The sequence below is a fragment of the Ranitomeya imitator genome, chromosome 5 (genome assembly GCF_032444005.1).
Source record: "Ranitomeya imitator isolate aRanImi1 chromosome 5, aRanImi1.pri, whole genome shotgun sequence".
NCBI lineage: Eukaryota > Metazoa > Chordata > Amphibia > Anura > Dendrobatidae > Ranitomeya > Ranitomeya imitator.
The window spans coordinates 192,477,763-192,501,818 of NC_091286.1; the positions used below are offsets into that span (position 1 = coordinate 192,477,763).

Consider the following 24,056-nt stretch of genomic DNA (forward strand, 5'->3'; position numbering starts at 1 on the left):
AGGCTCAACTTTTCGCTAATCGCAGACGCCGTGTGGGTCCCCGACTTCGTGTTGGGGATCTGGTTTGGTTATCTTCTCGTCATATTCCTATGAAGGTTTCCTCTCCTAAATTTAAACCTCGTTTTATTGGTCCGTATAGGATTTCTGAGATTCTCAATCCTGTGTCTTTTCGTCTGACCCTCCCAGACTCCTTTTCCATACATAATGTATTCCATAGGTCGTTGTTGCGGAGATACGTGGCACCTATGGTTCCATCTGTTGAGCCTCCTGCCCCGGTTTTGGTGGAGGGGGAATTGGAGTATATTGTGGAGAAATTTTGGATTCTCGTGTTTCTAGACGGAAACTCCAGTATCTGGTTAAATGGAAGGGTTATGCTCAGGAAGATAATTCCTGGGTTTTTGCCTCTGATGTCCATGCTCCAGATCTTGTTCGTGCCTTTCATGTGTCTCATCCTGGTCGGCCTGGGGGCTCTGGTGAGGGTTCAGTGACCCCTCCTCAAGGGGGGGTACTGTTGTGAATTCTGTGGCTGAATTCACTCCTGTGGTCACAAGTGGTACTGCAGCTTCTGAGCTTCCTCCCTCAGGTGTTCTGGTGAGCTCGTTGGCTGCTTTGTTATTTAACTCCACCTGATTCTGTCTTCCTTGCTCCTTGTCAATGTTCCAGTGTTGGATCTGAGCTTCTGGATCTTTCCTGTGGCCTGCTGCTCTGCTTAGATAAGTGCTTCTTTGCTTTTGTTGCTAATTTTTCTGTCCAGCTTGTTAATTCGTTTTGCTGGAAGCTCTGAGACGCAAAGGGTGTACCGCCGTGCCGTTAGTTCGGCACGGTGGGTCTTTTTGCCCCCTTTGCGTGGTTTTTTGCTTTAGGGTTTTTTGTAGACTGCAAAGTTCTCTTTGCTATCCTCGCTCTATCTAGAATATCGGGCCTCACTTTGCTGAATCTATTTCATCCCTACGTTTGTCTTTTCATCTTGCTAACAGTCATTATATGTGGGGGGCTGCCTTTTCCTTTGGGGTATTTCTCTGAGGCAAGTCAGGCTTGTTTTTCTATCTTCAGGCTAGTCAGCTCCTCAGGCTGTGCCGAGTTGCATAGGTAGTGTCAGGCGCAATCCACAGCTGCCTTTAGTTGTGTTTAGGATAGGTTCAGGTATTGCGGTCTACAGAGATTCCACGTCTCAGAGCTCGTTCTATTGTTTTTTGGGTTATTGTCAGATCACTGTATGTGCTCTGATTGCTGGCACACTGTGTCACTGGATTGCCTACATAACACTGAAGGTTTTACAATGGCCCTCACAGTCCCCTGATCTGAACATCACTGAAAATCTGTCGCTAGACCTCAAAATAGCAGTGCATGCAAGACGACCCTGGAATCACACAGAACTGCAAGAATTTTTCAAGGAAGAATGGAAAGAAATCCCTCAAACAAGAATTGAAAGACCCTTGTATGGCTACAAAAAGCGTTCGCAAGCTATAATAGTTTTAAAAGGGGGGCTACTAGGTACTAACCATGCAGGATGCCCAAACTTTTGCATGAGCCCATTTTCCTTTTTGTACTTTTTAAAATGTAAAGATGAAAAAAATATATATATATATACATATATATATGTATATATATATATTTTTTTATTTTTTTTTCCAAAAATACAAAGAAAATGTGTCATCTTAAATTTTAGGCATTTTAGAGATGATTTAATCTTCAACATGCTTTACTGTTCACAATAACAGTAATTTTGACCCGGGGTGCCCAAACTTTTACATGCCACTGTAGCGACCTAAAATTACCTCTAACATGAAGCCCAATATGTCACGAAAAAACAATCTCAGAACCGCTAGGATCCATTGAATCGTTCCTGAGTTATTACCTCATAAAGGAACACTGGTCAGAATTGCAAAAAATGGTCAGGTCATTAAGGTCAAAATAGGCTGAGTAATGAAGGGGTTAATATATATGTGCTTCTATCGATATTTTTATTCAATTAGCATTATCACGCTTTCTGCACTTTATTAGATATACAGTGCCTTGCGAAAGTATTCAGCTCCCTGGAACTTTTCAACCTTTTCCCACATATCATGTTTCAAACATAAAGATACCAAATGTAAATTTTTGGTGAAGAATTAACAACAAGCGGAACACAAATGTGAAGTTGACCGAAATGTATTTATTATTTTTAATTTTTGTGGAAATTCAAAAACTGAAAAGTGGGTCGTGCAATATTATTCTGCCCCTTTACTTTCAGTGCAGCAAACTCACTCCAGAAGTTCATTGTGGATCTCTGAATGATCCAATGTTGTCCTAAATTCTGAATGATGATAAATATAATCCACCTGTGTGTAGTCAAGTCTCCATATAAATGCACCTGCTCTGTGATAGTCTCAGGGTTCTGTATGAGGCACAGAGAGCATCATGAAGACCAAGGAACACAACAGACAGGTCCGTGATACTGTTGTGGAGAAGTTTAAAGCCGGATTTGGATTAAAAATGATTTCCAAAACCTTAAACATCCCAAGGAGCACTGTGCAAGCAATCATATTGAAATGGAAGGAATATCATACCACTGCAAATCTACCAAGATCCGGTCGTCTATCTAAATTTTCATCTCCAACAAGGAGAAGACAGATCAGAGATGCAGCCAAGAGGCTCATGATCACTCTGGGTGAACTGCAGAGATCTACAGCTGAGGTGGGACAGTCTGTCCATAGGACAACAATCAGTCGTGCACTGCACAAATCTGACCTTTATGGAAGAGTGGTAATTCTAAACAGCAAGAGCACAAAAAGAGGATTCAGAGATCCTCCAAAAAATAGAAAAAACAGCAAAACTAGGCAGAGCTTCTTACCTGCCTAGGCCTCTAAACAAATGCACCATCAGGATGCAGTGGACCCATGTGGTTAAGATGGAGACTACACAGGTGCAGCATAACTGATGAGGCAGCCACTCTCAACCTACCAAACTAATGGAGGGGGTGGCTGCTTGGCACATTGCTGCACATAAAAGACTTGTATGTGGCGCTGTTCACACAATGGAGATGCACAGCATCCAGGTATGCCTAGTAGTGACACCCTTCTATTAGATCAGGCGGGCCTGCCCAGCGCTATCCAAATGCACCCCATGTGAACAGACACCACAGTTTACAAGACAAAAATGGACCCAACTGCACCCCGAAAAAAAGTGCAAAAAACACAAAAAAATATAAAAAAATTTCTGTGAGGTATTAGTTATACTTTGGCCAAAATACGCAAGCTCGTAACCCGCGTCAAGGGTCCCCATGCTTACAAGTCCTAATTCTAAACAGCAAGAGCACAAAAAGAGGGTTCAGAGATCCTCCAAAAGCCTCATCGGTTATGCTGCACCTGTGTGGTCTCCATCTTAACCACATGGGTCCACTGCATCCTGATAGTGCATTTGTTTAGAGGCCTAGGCAGGTAAGAAGCTCTGCCTCATTTTGCTGTTTTTTCTATTTTTTGGAGGCTCTTTGAATCCTCTTTTTGTGCTCTTGCTGTTTAGAATTAGGACTCATAAGCGTGGGGACCCTTGACGCGGGTTACGAGCTTGCGTATTTTGGCCAAATTATAACTAATACCTCACAAATTTTTTTTTATTTTTTTTTGTGTTTTTTGCACTTTTTTCGGGGTGCAGTTGGGCCCATTTTTGTCTTGTAAACTGTGGTGTCTGTTCACATGGGGTGCATTTGGATAGCGCTGGGCAGGCCCGCCTGATCTAATAGAAGGGTGTCACTACTAGGCTTGCCTGGATGCTGTGCATCTCCATTTTGTGAACAGCGCCACATACAAGTCTTTTATGTGCAGCAATGTGCCAAGCAGCCACCCCCTCCATTAGTTTGGTAGGTTGAGAATGGCTGCCTCATCGGTTATGCTGCACCTGTGTAGTCTCCATCTTAACCACATGGGTCCACTGCATCCTGATGGTGCATTTGTTTAGAGGCCTAGGCAGGTAAGAAGCTCTGCCTCGTTTTGCTGTTTTTTCTTTATGGAAGAGTGGCAAGAAGAAAGCCATTTCTCAAAGATATCCATAAAAAGTGTTGTTTAAAGTTTGCAACAAGCCACCTGGGAGACACACCAAACATGTGAAAGAAGGTGCTCTGGTCAGATGAAACCAAAATCGAACTTTTTGGCACCAATGCCAAACGATATGTTTGGTGTAAAGGCAACACAGCTCATTACCCTGAATACACCATTCCCGCTGTCAAACATGGTGGTGGCAGCATCATGGTTTGGGTCTGCTTTTCTTCAGCAGGGACAGGGAAGATGGTTAAAATTGATGGAAAGATGGATTGAGCCAAATACAGGACTATTCTTGAAGAAAATCTGCTGGAGTCTGCAAAAAACCTGAGACTGTTTTGGAGATTTGTCTTCCAACAAGACAATGATCCCAAACATAAAGCAAAATCTACAAATAAACATATCCATGTGTTAGAATGGACAAGTCAAAGTCCAGACCTCAATCCAATCAAGAATCTGTGGAAAGAGCTGAAACTGCTGTTCACAAACGATCTCCATCAAACCTCACTGAGCTCGAGCTGTTTGCCAAGGAAGAATGGGCAAGAATTTCAGTCTCTCGATGAACAAAACTTATAGAGACATACCCCAAGTGACTTGCAGCTGTAATCGCAGCAAAAGGTAGCGCAACAAAGTATTAAGTTAAAGGGGCCGAATAATATTGCACGCCCCACTTTTCTGTTTTAGAATTTCCACAAAAATGTAAAATAACCAAAGAATTTCGTTCAACTTCACAATTGTGTTCCTCTTGTTGTTGATTCTTCACCAAAAATGTACATTTGGTATCTTTATGTTTGAAGCATGGTATGTGGAAAAAGGTTGAAAAGTTCCAAGGGGCTGAATACTTTCGCAAGGCACTGTAGATACATTGGAGTCTTTCTCTGTGAATCGCCAAAAATTGTGTACTCTTTAATTACCTTTTGTTCTGTGATTATTTGATAATTATTGGCAGCAGCATTTAAGGGTTAGACAATTGTCTGTACCAACACTGATCGTGGCTGATGCAGCAATTTGTCAGCTATACTGTTGTATACACCTGAGAGCTGCTGGATTGTCTTCTGTCAGGGGATGCTAGTCTCTTGCAGGTCAGTAAAAAGACGAATTGGTGATCATTAAGGGATTAAATCAGCACAAGTTTTGAACTGTTTTTTTTTGGTGTTAGGAAGGTATAAGGGTTAAAAGTTTACCAGTGATCATGTTTTAAACATTTTTTGAAGTGACTTTTAGGGACACATACAGTAGGTACGGAAAGTTTTCAGACCCCTTTAAATTTTTCACTTTTTGCTTCATTGCAGCCATTTGGTAAATTCAAAAAAGTTCATTTTTTTCACATTAACGTACACTCTGCACCCCATCTTGACTGAAAAAAAAACAGGAATGTAGTAATTTTTGCAAATTTAAAAAAAAGAAATACTGAAAAATCACATGGTCATAAGTATTCAGACCCTTTGCTCAGACACTAATATTTACTTCACATGCTGTCCATTTCCCTGTGATCCTCCTTGAGATGGCTCTACTCCTTCATTGGAGCCCAGCTGTGTTTATCTAAACTGCTAGGACTTGATTTGGAAAGGCACACACCTGTCTATATAAGACCTCACAGCTCACAGTGCATGTCAGACCAAGTGAGAATCATGAGGTCAAAGGAACTGGCAAAAGTGCTCAGAGACAGAATTGGGGCAAGGCACAGATCTGGGCAGGTCACAAAAGAATTTCTGCAGTACTCAAGGATCCTAAGAGCACAGTGGCCTCCATAATCCTTAAATGGAAGAAGTCTGGGACCACCAGAAGTCTTCCTAGACCTGGCTATCCAGCCAAACTGAGCAATCGTGGGAGAAGAGCTTTGGTGATAGAGGTAAAGAAGAACCCCAAGATCACTGCGGCTGAGCTCCAGAGATGCAGTAGGGAGATGGGAGAAAGTTCCACAAAGTCAACTATTACTCCAACCCTTCACCAGTCAGGCCTTTATGGCAGAGGGGCCCAACAGAAGCCTCTCCTCAGTGCAAGACATTTGAAAGCCCACATAGAGTTGCTAAAAAAACACATGAAGGACTTCCAGTCTATGATAAATAATATTCTCTGGTCTGATGAGATGAAGAGAGATCTTTTTGGTGATAATTCTAAGTGGTATGTGGGGAGAAAACCAGGCACTGCTCGTCGCCTGCCCAATACAATCCTAACAATGAAACATGGTGGTGGCAGCATCATACTATGTGGGTGTTTTTCAGCTGCAGTGACAGGACGACTGGTTGTCATTGAAGGAAACATGAATGCAGCCAAGTACAGAGATATCCTGGATGAAAACCGCTTCCAAAGTGCTCTGGACCTCATACTTGGCCGAAGGTTCACCTTCCAACAAGACAATGACCCTAAGCACACAGCTAAAATAACAAAGGAGTGGCTTCAGAACAGCTCTGTTACCATTCTTGACTGGCCCAGCCAGAGCCCTATCCTAAACCCAATTGAGCATCTCCGAAGAGACCTAAAAATGGCTGTGCACCAACGTTCACCATCCAACCTGTTGGAACTGGAGAGGATCCCCAAATCCAGGTGTGAAAAACTTGTTGCATCATTCCCAAGAAGACTCATGACTGTACTAGCTCAAAAGGGTGCTTCTATTCAATTCTGAGCAAAGAGTCTGAATACTTATGACCATGTGATATTTCATTTCTTTTTTAATAAATTTACAAAAATTTCTACATTTGTTTTTTTTCAGTCAAGATGGGGGTGCAGAGTATACATTAATGAGAAAAAAATGAACTTTTTTGAATTTACAAAAAGGCTGCAATGAAACAGAGTGAAAAATTGACAGAGGACTGAATACTTTCTGTACCCACTGTATGACAAAAAATACCCTAAAATTGACATCATTCCAAAGACCACAACCCGCAAGGTACTCAATGTCACAATAAAGAAGTTTATTATCCCTTCAGGTGCTTCACAAGAGCTGAGGCAATGTGGAAGGAAAAAATTAAAATATATTTTTTTGCAAAAAAATTACTTTGTACCCAATTTTGCTTATTTTCACAAAGGAAAACTGAATAACAAGAGAAAATAGATCCCACAATGTTCCATACATGGGGGAAAACTAATGTGTTGGCGCACAGCAAGGCTCGGAAGGGAAGGAGGACCAATTTACTTTTTTAATTCAATATTTGCTGGAATCGAGAGCATTTGGAGTGCCTAAAAAGTGGACACTCTCCACAGCTTACCTCATTTTGGAAACTAGATCCCTTAAGGAATTTATATAGATGTGTGGTGAGCACCTTAAACCCCCAAGTGCATCACAGAAATTTATAATATTGAGCCATAAAAATAAAAAATAACTTCCATACTTTTTTTTTCACAAAAATGTTCTTCTAGCTCCAAAATTATTATTTTCACAAGGGTATCAGGAGAAAATGGACCCCAGAAATTGTTGGGCAATTTTTTCTTAGCAGTCTAATACCTAAATTGTTGGGTAAAACTAATGTTTGGGTGCACGGCAGGGCTCAGAAAGGCAGAAGTGACATTTTTCAACCCACACTTTGATGGAATGGTCTGCGGGTGTCATGCCGCATTTGGAGAGCTCCTCATTTGACTTTTTCATAGAAAAAATTAATATTTTTGTGTCGCTTTATTCTGAGAGCTATAACTTTTTTTATTTTTCTGCTGATGAAGCTCTATTGCAGCTTGTTTTTTGCAGGACAAGTTAACATTCGTCATTTTGATTGCTTTTTATTCCACTTGTTGTTCTGCGGTATAATGAAAGAGCATTGATTTTTACTTCTTTTCTTTTACTTTTTTTATGGTGTTCACTAAAGGGTTTATCTAGTGCGATAGTTTCATGGGGTGGGTCTTGCCGTATGCAGTGATACAAAGCAGTTCCTTTTTTTTTTTTTTACCTAAAAATACAGATTGTTCGGTACAATATATTTTTTTTATTATTCTCTCCCTTTTTAAAAATACTTTTACAATTTTTTTTTCCTTTGTTCTCTTTTTAACTTATTCCCTCCTTGGGATTTTCACTTTCAACAGCCTGATCACTGATATAAACCATTGAAATGTAGTGGCATTACAATGGTTTACAACGGTCAGTGCTGCACTGACTCAAGCCCTCTGCCTGCTTTCTAACTGCTGTGATTGATATCGTTCGCAGCATTTAGGGGATTAAACTGTCAGCAGTAGTGCTGGCACCACTCCTGGAAGTGAGAAATGGTGTCATGTGATATCTGCTGAACACGTGGCGGCGATCACGCACGCACAGCTCCTGTGCCCCCCAAATTGCGATTAAGTACCCAGTACAACGTAGGTTGGGAAAAAATACCCAACCATGATGTACTAGGTTTGTCCAAGGTCAGGAAAAGTTTAACCCCTTTACCCCCAAGGGTGGTTTGCACGTTAATGACCGAGCCAATTTTTACAATTCTGACCACTGTCCCTTTATGAGGTTATAACTCTGGAACGCTTCAACGGATCCCAGTGATTCTGACACTGTTTTCTCGTAAAATATTGTATTTCATGATAGTGGTAAAAATTCTTTGATAGGACCTGCGTTTATTTGTGAAAAAAACAGAAATTTGGCAAAAATTATGAAAATTTTGCAATTTTCCAAATTTGAATTTTTATGCAATTAAATCACAGAGATATGTCACACAAAATACTTAAAAAGTAACATTTCTCACATGTCTTCTTTACATCAGCACAATTTTGGAACCAAAATCTTTTTTTGTTAGGGAGTTATAAGGGTTAAAAGTTGATCAGCAATTTCTCATTTCTACAACACCATTTTTTTTAGGGACCACATCAAATTTGAAGTCATTTTGAGGGGTCTATATGATAGAAAATACCCAAGTGTGAAACCATTCTAAAAACTGCACCCCTCATGGTGCTCAAAACCATATTCAAGAAGTTTATTAACCCTTCTGGTGCTTCACAGGAATTTTTGGAATGTTTAAATAAAAATGAACATTTAACTTTTTTTCACAAAAAATTTACTTCAGCTCCAATTTGTTTTATTTTACCAAGGGTAACAGGAGAAAATGGACCCCAAAAGTTGTTGTACAATTTGTCCTGAGTACACCAATACCCAATATGTGGGGGTAAACCACTGTTTGGGCGCATGACAGAGGTCGGAAGCGAAGGAGCGCCATTTGACTTTTCAATGCAAAATTGACTGGAATCGAGATGGGACACCATGTTGCGTTTGGAGAGCCCCTGATGTGCCTAAACATTGAAACCCCCCACAAGTGACACCATTTTGGAAAGTAGACCCCCTAAGGAACTTATCTAGAGGTGTGGTGAGCACTTTGACCCACCAAGTGCTTCACAGAAGTTTATAATGCAGAGCCGTAAAAATAAAACAAAAATTTTTTCCCACAAAAATTATTTTTTAGCCCCCAGTTTTGTATTTTCCCGAGGGTAACAGGAGAAATTGGACCCCAAAATTTGTTGTCCAATTTGTCCTGAGTGCGCTGATACCCCATAAGTAGGGGGGAACTACTGTTTGGGCACATTGGGAGGGCTCGGAAGGGAAGGAGCTCCATTTGGAATGCAGACTTAGATGGAATGGTCTGCAGGTGTCACATTGCATTTGCAGAGCCCCTAATGTACCTAAACAGTAGAAACCCCCCACAAGTGACACCATTTTGGAAACTAGACACCCTAAGGAACTCATCTAGATGTGTTGTTAGAGCTTTGAACCCCCAAGTATTTCACTACAGTTTGTAACGCAGAGCCGTGAAAATAAAAAAAAAAACTTTCCCCCCAAAATTATTTTTTAGCCCCCAGTTTTCTATTTTCCCGAGGGTAAGAGGAGAAATTCGACCCTAAAATTTGTTGCCCAATTTGTCCTGAGTGTGATTATACACAATATGTGGGGGGAACCACTGTTTGGGCGAATGGGAGGGCTCGGAAGGGAAGGAGCGCCATTTGGAATGCAGACTTAGATGGAATCGTCTGCAGGTGTCACATTGCGTTTGCAGAGCCCCTAATGTACCTAAACAGTAGAAACCCCCCACAAGTGACACCATTTTGGAAAGTAGACCCCCTAAGGAACTTATCTAGATGTGTGGTGAGCGCTTTGACTCACCAAGGGCTTCACAGAAGTTTATAATGCAGAGCCGTAAAAATAAAACAAAAATTTTTTCCCACAAAAATTATATTTTAGCCCCCAGTTTTGTATTTTCCCGAGGGTAACAGGAGAAATTGGACCCCAAAATTTGTTGTCCAATTTGTCCTGAGTGCGCTGATACCCCATAAGTAGGGGGGAACTACTGTTTGGGCACATTGGGAGGGCTCGGAAGGGAAGGAGCTCCATTTGGAATGCAGACTTAGATGGAATGGTCTGCAGGTGTCACATTGCGTTTGCAGAGCCCCTAATGTACCTAAACAGTAGAAACCCCCCACAAGTGACACCATTTTGGAAACTAGACACCCTAAGGAACTCATCTAGATGTGTTGTTAGAGCTTTGAACCCCCAAGTATTTCACTACAGTTTGTAACGCAGAGCCGTGAAAATAAAAAAAAAAACTTTCCCCCAAAAATTATTTTTTAGCCCCCAGTTTTCTATTTTCCCGAGGGTAAGAGGAGAAATTCGACCCCAAAAGTTGTTGTCCAATTTGTCCTGAGTACGCTGATACCCCATATGTGGGGGGAACCCCCGTTTGGGCGCATGGGAGGGCTCGGAAGGGAAGGAGTGCCATTTGGAATGCAGACTTAGATGCAATAGTCTGCAGGCGTCACATTGCGTTTACAGAGCCCCTAATGTACCTAAACAGTAGAAACCCCCCACAAGTGACCCCATATTGGAAACTAGACCCCCCAGTGAACTCATCTATATGTGTTGTGAGAACTTTGAACCCCCAAGTGTATCACTACAGTTTATAACGCAGAGCCGTGAAAATAAAAAATCTTTTTTTTCCCCACAAAAATTATATTTTAGCCCCCAGTTTTGTATTTTCCCAAGGGTAACAGGAGAAATTGGAACCAAAAGTTGTTGTCCGATTTATCCTGAGTACGCTGATACCCCATATGTTGGGGTAAACCCCTGTTTGGGCACATGGGAGAGCTCGGAAGGGAAGGAGCACTGTTTTACTTTTTCAACGCAGAATTGGCTGGAATTGAGATCGGACGCCATGTCGTGTTTGGAGAGCCCCTGATGTGCCTAAACAGTGGAAACCCCCCAATTATAACTAAAACCCTAATCCAAACACATCCCTAACCCTAATTCCAACGGTAACCCTAACCACACCTCTAACCCTGACACACCCCTAACCCTAATCCCAACACTATTCCCAACTGTAAATGTAATCTAAACCCTAACCCTAACTTTAGCCCCAACCCTAACTGTATCCCCTACCCTAACCCTAGCCCTAGCCCTAACCCTAGCCCTAGCCCTAGCTCTAACCCTAGCCCTAACCCTAGCCCTAGCCCTAACCCTAGTCCTAACCCTAGCCCTAGCCCTAACCCTAGCCCTAACCCTAGCTCTAACCCTAGCCCTAATGGGAAAATGGAAATAAATACATTTTTTTAATTTTTCCCTAACTAAGGGGGTGATGAAGGGGGGTTTGATTGACTTTTATAGCGAGTTTTTAGCGGATTTTTATGATTAGCAGCCGTCACACACTGAAAGACGCTTTTTATTGCAAAAAATATTTTTTGCACTACCACATTTTGAGAGCTATAATTTTTCCATATTTTGGTCCACAGAGTCATATGAGGTCTTGTTTTTTGCGGGACAAGTTGACGTTTTTATTGGTAACATTTTTGGGCACGTGACATTTTTTAATCGCTTTTTATTCCGATTTTTGTGAGGAAGAATGACCAAAAACCAGCTATTCATGAATTTCTTTTGGGGGAGGCGTTTATACCGTTCTGCGTTTGGTAAAATTGATAAAGCAGTTTTATTCTTCGGGTCAGTGCGATTAAAGCGAAACCTCATTTATATCATTTTTTTATGTTTTGGCGCTTTTATACGATAAAAACTATTTTACAGAAAAAATAATTATTTTTGCATCGCTTTATTCTCAGGACTATAACTTTTTTATTTTTTTGCTGATGATGCTGTATGGTGGCTCGTTTTTTGCGGGACAAGATGACATTTTCAGCGGTACAATGTTTATTTATATCCATCTTTTTGATCGCGTGTTATTCCACTTTTTGTTCGGCTGTATGATAATAAAGCGTTGTTTTTTGCCTCGTTTTTTTGTTTTTTCTCTTACAGTGTTTACTCAAGGGGTTAACTAGTGGGCCAGTTTTATAGGTCTGGTCGTTACGGGTGCGGCGATACTAAATATGTGTACTTTTATTGTTTTTTTGTTTTTTTTATTTAGATGAAGAAATGTATTTATGGGAATAATATTTTTTTTTTCATTATTTAGGAATATTTTTTTTTATTTTTTTTTACACATTTGGAAAACATTTTTTTAACTTTTTTATTTCGTCCCAGGGGGGGACATCACAGATCGATGATCTGACAGTTTGCACAGCACTCTGTCAGATCACCGATCTGCCTTAGAGCACTGCAGGCTTCACAGTGCCTGCTCTGAGCAGGCTCTGTGAAGCCACCTCCCTCCCTGCAGGACCCAGATCCGCGGCCATCTTGGATCCGGGCCTGGAGCAGGCAGGGAGGGAGGTAAGAGACCCTTGCAGCAACGCGATCACATCGCGTTGCTGCAGGGGGCTCAGGGAAGCCCGCAGGGAGCCCCCTCCCTGCGCGATGCTTCCCTGTACCGCCAGCACATCGCGATCATCTTTGATCGCGGTGTGCCGGGGGTTAATGTGACCGCTCCTGGCACATAGTGCCGGATGTCAGCTGCGATAGGCAGCTGACACCCGGCCGCGATCTGCGGCGCTCCCCCCGTGAGCGCTGCCTATCGCATATGACATACTATCCCGTCAGTGGTCATACGGGCCCACCCCACCTCGACGGGATAGTACGTCTAATGTCAGAAAGGGGTTAATATCTGCTGTTGAGAATGTCCGTTTAATTCCAGCAGCAGCAGTAGTTTCTGTACATATAGGTGCAGGTGTTACTTTTATAAGACTTGAAATATGCTCATAGTGGAAAAATAGTTGATATACAAATTAAGATAAAATATTTAAATATACTTTTATTTCCAGATCTGCATAGTATACATACGTATTTAGATTACAGCAGCAATTAAACTTGGAAAAAAAGATTTTTGTTTACAATTTTTTAATCCTTTTTTATAAATAAAGATATTTAATTTGTTTTATATCCAGAAGAATGTACCACTTGTGACTAAAAAACAAAACGAAAATGTATGGGATATGAAAAAGAGTTCCAGAGTTATTTCCCAAAATATTAAGAAGTAATATAATTACATTGCACTAAGGCCACACGCACATATTGAGTTTTTTACATCAACGATAAGAAAGTCAAAATCAGGGGTGCAACATTCAGAGGAAAAGTATAAAAGAAACACGTGCTCCAGTTATGCATTTTTTACCCACTGCTGGTTTTGGTTTACAAATACTGAGATAAAAAAAGCTCACAAATCACTCATTCGGAAGGTTCACATGGCCTAACAAAGCTGGAGTGAGGTAAATAAACATATAAAATGCTGAAATAAAAAATTCTAAACTTTCAAATTCCATAGTAGTCGGAAAACCTTAGCAGTTTGTTTGTATGCTTGTATAATAAGCCCTATATCATTTTTAAATTATTGCAGGAGAAACGGAGGGCAGAACGAGCTGAGCAACTAAGGATTCGAACAGAACGGGAGAAAGAGAGGCAAACAAAAATGGCTGTAAGTGTACTTGCTAAATTGTTACACTTGAAAAGAAGCTGAAGTTGGGGACAAACATTTTTAGGGTATGTGCACACTTTGCAGATTTCCTGCGGATCCGCAGCGTTTTTTGCCTTGCAGAAACGCTGCAGATCCGCAAGTGATTTACAGTACAATGTAAATCAATAAGGAAAAAAAACACTGTGCTAATGGTGTGGAAAATTCCGTGCGGAAACGCTGCAGATTAAAAGAAGTAGCATGTCAATTCTTTTTTGCGGATATGCAGCGTTTTTGAACCCATTCCATTCTAGAAATCTGCATGGGTGAAAAATGCAGTAAATCTGCAAAAAATACGCAGTAAATCCGCAGCAAATCCGCACAAAATCGGAGCAAAAAAATGCAACAAATCCACCCCTTTTCTGAAAAGAGATGCAGAATCTGCACCAAAAATTCCTAAGCCTAATCCGCAACGTGTGCACAAAGCCTTAGCACTTTCATTTAATTTCTCTTGAGACTCCACCCAGGTTCCACCGCAACTCCACCTTCATCCCTCAAGCCTTCCATAATCCCACTGCCAATCTTGGAAAAACTCAATTTCTGCACCCCGTTCTCAACAACTACACATTGACCGTTCCCATTGAACACCATATCACATACGTAGCCAGCAGCTTTTGTTTTGGTCAAAAGATTTTTTAAGCCACCACCACAACAAGGAGAATGTTTGCAGTGCCCTACTTAAACCTATTAAACATTTCTTAAAATATTCAATACTGTTTTTAGGTATATTCTAATTTTCTTTAAAGTAATGTGTCACATGTATTTTTAAAAATGACCAATAATGCCATATGCAAAGGACCAATACCTCCTCACCACGACCAGATCACATATTACCACCACATAGTGACCAAATAATACCACATACAAGGAACTAATACCACCACACCATGACCAGACAACATAGTACCACCACATAGTGACCAAATAATACCATGTACAAGGGATAAATATCGCTACACAATGACCAGATCATATATTACCACCACATAGTGACCGAATACCACATAAAAGGAGCAAATACTGTAACACCATGACCAGTTCACATTTTATCACCACAAAATGGTGGTCTGTACACCACAGATGGTGCCATTATTCCAGATACATTAAGCCCCAGCTGGGGCTTTTGTCTTCAATATACCTGGGTCAATCCACTCTATTTTTTCTATTTCCCAAGTGAGGTTTGATAAAGACCCGGGAACAGGGTCGAAACGATACCTTTCCTTGGCACTTCATTGTGGTGATATTTTCCTGTGATATTTTTCCTGTGGTGAATATTCAATAAGCTAAAAATCTTTTTTTACTTGCAAACTGAAGCATAAAATCCCTTTTTTTTTAGTGTGGCTGCTTCTCTCACCCGTTTGACCTCTGAACTTAGTCCAGGTTCAGTCTGCACTTTATGATTACAACAGAGTGCGTGCCATTATTTTTTATAGTTATTTAATAACATGTACAAAGGAAGGTTACTGGTAAAGGATGCAATGATGCAAGCACAGAGAGCAAAGCAGTGGAGAGAACGAGGATCCATAGCACGAAAACAGTTGAGAAGAGGTAGTGGTTTGACCAGAGAGAGAACTAGGTCAACAGTTCCACAGAGCCCCCCACACACTTGGCTAGATAGGCCAAGGGTGTGTTGTTCCCCTTTTATGGCAGTTTTTTTCTGAAAGTCCTTCAGACAAAACAATTGCAATTTGCAGCACCTGCCATACCAAGCTAAGAAGAGGCAAGAACACTGCTAATATGAGCACCTCCAGCTTGCAGAAACACATGACAGCCAAACACCTCAGTAGGTGGGTAGAATGCCTGGGTGCAAAATCTGTGTCTAAGGGTGAAACCTGTTATCACCTGGTGGTCAGGACAATATTGGACCTGGTGGTTAAGAGCACACGGAATGACCTGATAGTTACTGATAATAAAGGACGAGCTCTGGGATGTGGGAACTCTGCTGACCGCAATCCCTAATCCTATCACACACACTAGAAATAGCCGTGGATTGCTCCTAACGCTCCCTATGCAACTCGGCACAGCCTAAGGAACTAGCTAGCCCTGAAGATAGAAAAATAAAGCCTACCTTGCCTCAGAGAAATTCCCCAAAGGAAAAGGCAGCCCCCCACATATAATGACTGTGAGTAAAGAAGAAAATACAAACACAGAGATGAAATAGATTTAGCAAAGTGAGGCCCGACTTACTGAACAGACTGAGGATAGGAAAGGTTGCTTTGTGGTCAGCACAAAAACCTACAAAAAGACCATGCAGAGGGCGCAAAAAGACCCTCCGCACCGACTCGCGGTGCGGAGGCGCTCCCACTGCGTCCCAGAGCTTCCAGCAAGCAAGACAACAATAAAAATAGCAAGCTGGACAGAAAATAGCAAACCAAAGAAAAACAAGCAGGAACTTAGCTTCTGCTGGGAAGACAGGTCACAAGAACGATCCAGGAGTGAACTAGACCAATACTGGAACATTGACAGGTGGCATGGAGCAAAGATCTAAGTGGAGTTAAATAGAGCAGCCAGCTAACGAATTAACCTTGTCACCTGTGGAAGGAAACTCAGAAACACCCACCAGAGGAAGTCCATGGACAGAACCAGCCGAAGTACCATTCATGACCACAGGAGGGAGCCCAACAACAGAATTCACAACAGTACCCCCCCTTGAGGAGGGGTCACCGAACCCTCACCAGAGCCCCCAGGCCGACCAGGATGAGCCAAATGAAAGTCACGAACCAGATCGGTAGCATGAACATCAGAGGCAAAAACCCAGGAATTATCTTCCTGACCATAACCCTTCGACTTGAACAGGTACTGGAGTTTCCGTTTCGAAATACGAGAATCCAAAATCTTCTCCACCACATACTCCAACTCTCCCTCAACCAACACCGGGGCAGGAGGATCAACGGATGGAACCACAGGCGCCACGTATCTCCGCAATAACAACCTATGGAACACATTATGGATGGCAAAAGAAGCAGGAAGGGCCAAACGAAATGACACAGGATTGATAACCTCAGAAATCTTATACGGACCAATGAAACGAGGCTTAAACTTAGGAGAGGAAACCTTCATAGGAACATAACGAGACGACAACCAAACCAAATCCCCAACACGAAGTCGGGACCCACACAGCGCCGGCGGTTAGCGAAACGTTGAGCCTACTCCTGGGACAATGTCAAATTGTCCACCACATGAGTCCAAATCTGCTGCAACCTATCCACCACAGTATCTACACCAGGACAGTCCGAAGACTCAACCTGTCCTGAAGAGAAACGAGGATGGAAACCAGAATTGCAGAAAAACAGCGAAACCAAAGTAGCCGAGCTGGCCCGATTATTAAGGGCGAACTCAGCCAACGGCAAAAAGGACACCCAATCATCCTGATCAGCAGAAACAAAGCATCTCAGATATGTTTCCAAAGTTTGATTAGTTCGTTCGGTTTGGCCATTTGTCTGAGGATGGAAAGCCGAGGAAAAAGACAAATCAATGCCCATCCTAGCACAAAAGGATTGAAAAAAACCTCGAAACAAACTGGGAACCTCTGTCAGAAACGATGTTCTCCGGGATACCATGTAAACAAACCACATGCTGGAAAAATAATGGCACCAAATCAGAGGAGGAAGGCAATTTAGACAAAGGTACCAAATGGACCATCTTAGAAAAGCGATCACAAACCACCCAAATGACCGACATCTTTTGAGAGACGGGGAGATCCGAAATAAAATCCATAGAAATATGCGTCCAGGGCCTCTTCGGGACCGGCAAGGGCAAAAGCAACCCACTGGCACGAGAACAGCAGGGCTTAGCCCGAGCACAAGTCCCACAGGACTGCACAAAAGAACGCACATCCCGTGACAAAGACGGCCACCAAAAGGATCTAGCCACCAAATCTCTGATACCAAAGATTCCAGGATGCCCAGCCAACACTGAACAATGAATCTCAGAGATAACTCTACTAGTCCATCTATCAGGGACAAACAGTTTCTCCGCTGGGCAACGGTCAGGTCTATCAGCCTGAAATTTTTGCAGCACCTGCAAATCAGGGGAGATGGCAGACAAAATTACCCCCTCTTTGAGAATACCTGCCGGCTCAGGAACACCCGGAGAGTCAGGCACAAAACTCCTTGACAGGGCATCAGCCTTCACATTCTTAGAGCCCGAAAGGTACGAAACCACAAAATCAAAACGGGAGAAAAATAACGACCATCGAGCCTGTCTCGGATTCAACCGTTTGGCAGACTCAAGATAAGTCAAATTCTTGTGATCTGTCAAGACCACCACGCGATGCTTGGCTCCTTCAAGCCAATGACGCCACTCCTCAAATGCCCACTTCATGGCCAACAACTCTCGATTACCAACATCATAATTACGCTCAGCAGGCGAAAACTTTCTAGAAAAGAAAGCACATGGCTTCATCACCGAGCCATCAGAACTTCTTTGCGACAAAACAGCCCCTGCTCCAATCTCAGAAGCATCAACCTCGACCTGAAACGGGAGCGAAACATCTGGCTGGCACAACACAGGGGCAGAAGAAAACGACGTTTCAATTCCTGAAAAGCTTCCACAGCTGCACCCTTCTTGGTCAAATCAGTCAACGGTTTAGCAACACTAGAAATATTAGCGATGAAGCGCCGATAAAAATTAGCAAAGCCCAGGAACTTTTGCAGGCTCTTCACAGATGTCGGCTGAGTCCAATCTTAAATGGCCTGGAATTTAACAGGGTCCATCTCGATAGTAGAAGGGGAAAAAATGAACCCCAAAAATGAAACCTTCTGAACTCCAAAGAGACACTTTGACCACTTCACAAACAAGGAATTCGCACGAAGGACCTGGAACACCATTCTGACCTGCTTCACATGAGACTCCCAATCATCCGAAAAGACCAAAATATCATCCAAATACACAATCAGGAATTTATCCAGGTACTCTCGGAAGATGTCATGCATAAAGGACTGAAATACTGATGGAGCATTGGAAAGCCCGAATGGCATAACCAGGTACTCAAAATGGCCCTTGGGCGTATTAAATGCTGTTTTCCATTCATCGCCTTGTTTAATATGCACAAGATTATATGCCCCTCGAAGATCTATCTTGGTGAACCAACTAGCCCCTTTAATATGAGCAAACAAATCAGACAGCAACGGCAAAGGATACTGAAATTTGACTGTAATTTTATTAAGAAGGCGGTAATCAATACAAGGTCTCAAAGAACCATCCTTCTTGGCCACAAAAAAGAACCCTGCTCCTAACGGTGATGACTGTTGTGAATTCTGTGGCAGAGCTCCCTCCTGTGGTCACAAGTGGTACTTCGGCTGATTCTCTCTGTGAGCTTCCATTGGTGGAGGAAAGTGGTACGGCGGCTTCTGAGTTTCCTTCCTCAGGTGATGTGGTGAAGTCGTTAGGTGCTGCTCTATTTAACTCCACCTAGTGCTTTGATCCTTGCCTCCAGTCAATGTTCTAGTATTGGACCTGTTTCCTCCTGGATCGTTCCTGTGGCCTGCTGCTCTGCATAGCTAAGTTCCGCTTTGCTATTTTGTTTGCTGTTTTTTTTCTGTCCAGCTTGTCTATTTGTTTTTTTCTGCTTGCTGGAAGCTCTGGGACGCAGAGGGTGTACCTCCGTGCCGTTAGTTCGGTACGGAGGGTCATTTTGCCCCCTTTGCGTGGTTTTTTTAGGGTTTTGTGTTGACCGCATAGTTACCTTTCCTATCCTCGCTCTGTTCAGAAAGTCGGGCCTCACTTTGCTAAATCTATTTCATCTCTACGTTTGTCTTTTCATCTTAACTCACAGCCATTACATGTGGGGGCTGCCTTTTCCTTTGGGGTATTTCTCTGAGGCAAGGTAGGCTTATTTTCCATCTTCAGGCTGGCTAGTTTCTCAGGCTGTGCCGAGTTGCATAGGGAGCGTTAGGCGCAATCCACGGCTGCCTCTAGTGTTGTTGGAGAGGATTAGGGATTGCGGTCAGCAGAGTTCCCACGTCTCAGAGCTCGTTCTATGTTTTTGGGTTATTGTCAGGTCACTGTATGTGCTCTGACCTCTATGTCCATTGTGGTACTGAATTACCTTATCATAACAGTACTGGAGGCCAAAAGTACTAATGATTCTCAATAGAGGGAAAAAAGAAGTTCTGAGACCATTTTTTTTTCTTTGCACTGTGTTTTGCCTTTGTTTTCCCCTAGACATTTGGGTGGTTCAGGACACAGGTATAGCGATGGACATTAAAGGTCTGTCTTCATGTGTGGATCAGCTCACGGCAAGAGTACAAGATATTCAAGACTTTGTGGTTCAGAATTCTATGTTAGAACCGAGAATTCCTATTCCTGATTTGTTTTTTGGAGATAGAACTAAATTTCTGAGTTTCAAAAATAATTGTAAACTATTTCTAGCTTTGAAACCTCGCTCCTCTGGTGACCCAGTTCAACAAGTTAGGATCATTATTTCTTTTTTACGTGGCGACCCTCAGGACTGGGCATTTTCTCTTGCGTCAGGAGATCCTGCATTAAGTAATATCGATGCGTTTTTCCTGGCTCTCGGATTGCTGTACGATGAACCTAACTCAGTGGATCAGGCAGAGAAAAATTTGCTGGCTCTGTGTCAGGGTCAGGATGAGATAGAGGTGTATTGTCAGAAATTTAGAAAGTGGTCCGTACTCACTCAATGGAATGAAGGTGCGCTCGCAGCTATTTTCAGAAAGGGTCTCTCTGAAGCCCTTAAGGATGTCATGGTGGGATTTCCTATGCCTGCTGGTCTGAATGAGTCTATGTCTTTGGCCATTCAGATCGGTCGACGCTTGCGTGAGCGTAAATCTGTGCACCATTTGGCGGTATTACCTGAGCTTAAACCTGAGCCTATGCAGTGCAATAGGACTTTGACCAGAGTTGAACGGCAAGAACACAGACGTCTGAATGGGCTGTGTTTCTACTGTGGTGATTCCACTCATGCTATCTCTGATTGTCCTAAGCGCACTAAGCGGTTCGCTAGGTCTGCCACCATTGGTACGGTACAGTCAAAATTTTTTCTGTCCGTTACCTTGATCTGCTCTTTGTCATCGTATTCTGTCATGGCATTTGTGGATTCAGGCGCTGCCCTGAATTTGATGGACTTGGAGTATGCTAGGCGTTTTTGGTTTTTCTTGGAGCCCATGGAGTGTCCTATTCCATTGAGAGGAATTGATGCTACGCCTTTGGCCAAGAATAAGCCTCAGTACTGGACCCAGCTGACCATGTGCATGGCTCCTGCACATCAGGAGGTTATTCGCTTTCTGGTGTTGTATAATCTGCATGATGTGGTCGTGTTGGGGTTGCCATGGCTACAAGTCCATAATCCAGTATTAGATTGGAAATCCATGTCTGTGTCCAGCTGGGGTTGTCAGAGGGTACATGGTGATGTCCCATTTCTGACTATTTCGTCATCCACCCCTTCTGAGGTTCCAGAGTTCTTGTCTGATTACTGGGATGTATTTGATGAGCCCAAGTCCGATACCCTACCTCCGCATAGGGATTGTGATTGTGCTATCGATTTGATTCCTGGTAGTAAATTCCCAAAAGGTCGACTGTTTAATTTGTCTGTGCCTGAGCAAGCCGCTATGCGGAGTTATGTGAAGGAGTCCTTGGAGAAGGGGCATATTCGCCCGTCATCGTCGCCATTGGGAGCAGGGTTCTTTTTTGTAGCCAAGAAGGATGGTTCGCTGAGACCTTGTATAGATTACCGCCTTCTAAATAAGATCACGGTTAAATTTCAGTACCCCTTGCCGTTGTTATCTGATTTGTTTGCTCGGATTAAGGGGGCTAGTTGTTTCACCAAGATAGATTTCGTGGTGCGTATAATCTTGTGCGTATTAAGCGAGGCGATGAATGGAAAACTGCATTTAATACGCCCGAAGGCCATTTTGAGTATCTAGTAATGCCATTCGGACTTGCCAATGCTCCATCAGTGTTTCAGTCCTTTATGCATGACATCTTCCGAGAGTACCTGGACAAATTCCTGATTGTGTACTTGGATGACATTTTGATCTTCTCGGATGATTGGGAGTCTCATGTGAAGCAGGTCAGAACGGTGTTTCAGGTCCTGCGTGCTAATTCTTTGTTTGTGAAGGGATCAAAGTGTCTCTTTGGTGTTCAGAAGGTTTCATTTTTGGGGTTCATCTTTTCCCCTTCTACTATCGAGATGGACCCTGTTAAGTTTCAAGCCATCCATGATTGGACTCAGCCGACATCTCTGAAAAGTCTGCAAAAGTTCCTGGGCTTTGCTAATTTTTATCATCGCTTCATCTGCAATTTTTCTATTATTGCTAAACCATTGACTGATTTGACCAAGAAGGGTGCTGATGTGGTCAATTGGTCTTCTGCTGCTGTGGAAGCTTTTCAAGAGTTGAAGCGTCGTTTTTCTTCTGCCCCTGTGTTGTGTCAACCAGATGTTTTGCTTCCATTCCAGGTCGAGGTTGATGCTTCTGAGATTGGAGCAGGGGCTGTTTTGTCGCAGAGAAGTTCTGATTGCTCGGTGATGAAACCATGCGCCTTCTTTTCCAGGAAGTTTTCGCCTGCTGAGCGAAATTATGATGTGGGCAATCGAGAATTGCTGGCCATGAAGTGGGCATTCGAGGAGTGGCGTCATTGGCTTGAAGGAGCTAAGCATCGCGTGGTGGTCTTGACTGATCATAAGAACTTGACTTATCTCGAGTCTGCCAAGCGGTTAAATCCTAGACAGGCTCGTTGGTCGCTGTTTTTTGCCCGTTTTGACTTTGTGATTTCGTACCTTCCGGGCTCTAAAAATGTGAAGGCGGATGCTCTGTCTAGGAGTTTTGTGCCCGACTCTCCGGGTTTGTCTGAGCCGGCGGGTATCCTCAAAGAGGGAGTAATTGTGTCTGCCATCTCCCCTGATTTGCGGCGGGTGCTTCAAAAATTTCAGGCTAATAAACCTGATCGTTGCCCAGCGGAGAAGCTGTTTGTCCCTGATAGGTGGACGAATAAAGTTATCTCTGAGGTTCATTGTTCTGTGTTGGCTGGTCACCCTGGAATCTTTGGTACCAGAGAGTTAGTGGCTAGATCCTTTTGGTGGCCATCTCTGTCGCGGGATGTGCGTTCTTTTGTGCAGTCCTGTGGGATTTGTGCTCGGGCTAAGCCCTGCTGTTCTCGTGCCAGTGGGTTGCTTTTGCCCTTGCCGGTCCCGAAGAGGCCTTGGACACATATCTCTATGGATTTTATTTCAGATCTTCCCATCTCTCAAAAGATGTCAGTCATTTGGGTGGTCTGTGATCGCTTCTCTAAGATGGTCCATTTGGTACCCTTGTCTAAATTACCTTCCTCCTCTGATTTGGTGCCATTGTTCTTCCAGCATGTGGTTCGTTTACATGGCATTCCAGAGAATATCGTTTCTGACAGAGGTTTTGGCGAGCCTTTTGTGGTAGGATGGGCATTGACTTGTCTTTTTCCTCGGCTTTCCATCCTCAGACTAATGGCCAGACCGAACGAACCAATCAGACCTTGGAAATATATCTGAGATGCTTTGTTTCTGCTGATCAGGATTACTGGGTGTCCTTTTTGCCTTTGGCTGAGTTCGCCCTTAATAATCGGGCCAGCTCGGCTACCTTGGTTTCGCCGTTTTTCTGCAACTCTGGGTTCCATCCTCGTTTCTCTTCAGGGCAGGTTGAGTCTTCGGACTGTCCTGGTGTGGATACTGTGGTGGACAGGTTGCAGCAGATTTGGACTCATGTAGTGGACAATTTGACCTTGTCCCAGGAGAAGGCTCAACGTTTCGCTAATCGCAGACGCTGTGTAGGTCCCCGACTTCGTGTTGGGGATTTGGTTTGGTTATCTTCTCGTCATATTCCTATGAAGGTTTCCTCTCCTAAGTTTAAACCTCGTTTCATTGGTCCGTATAGGATTTCTGAGATTCTTAATCCTGTGTATTTTCGTCTGACCCTTCCAGATTCTTTTTCCATACATAACGTATTCCATAGGTCATTGTTGCGGAGATACGTGGCACCTATGGTTCCATCTGTTGATCCTCCTGCCCCGGTTTTGGTGGAGGGGCAGTTGGAGTATATTGTGGAGAAGATTTTGGATTCTCGTGTTTCAAGACGGAAACTCCAGTATCTGGTTAAGTGGAAGGGTTATGCTCAGGAGGATAATTCCTGGGTCTTTGCCTCTGATGTCCATGCCCCTGATCTTGTTCGTGCCTTTCATGTGGCTCATCCTGGTCATCCTGGGGGCTCTGGTGAGGGTTCGGTGACCCCTCCTCAAGGGGGGGTACTGTTGTGAATTCTGTGGC

General features: G+C 43.0%; 1 protein-coding gene across 1 annotated transcript in view; it reads left to right on the forward strand.

The window, feature by feature from the left end:
- The window catches only part of LOC138680613 (troponin T, cardiac muscle isoforms-like), a 302,991-nt gene that overhangs the window by 185,518 nt on the left and 93,417 nt on the right, over positions 1–24,056 (forward strand). Inside the window, exon 6 of the mRNA XM_069767943.1 lies at positions 13,688–13,765. Coding sequence (XP_069624044.1) covers positions 13,688–13,765 — 78 coding nt within the window. The remainder of the gene's footprint in view (positions 1–13,687; positions 13,766–24,056) is intronic.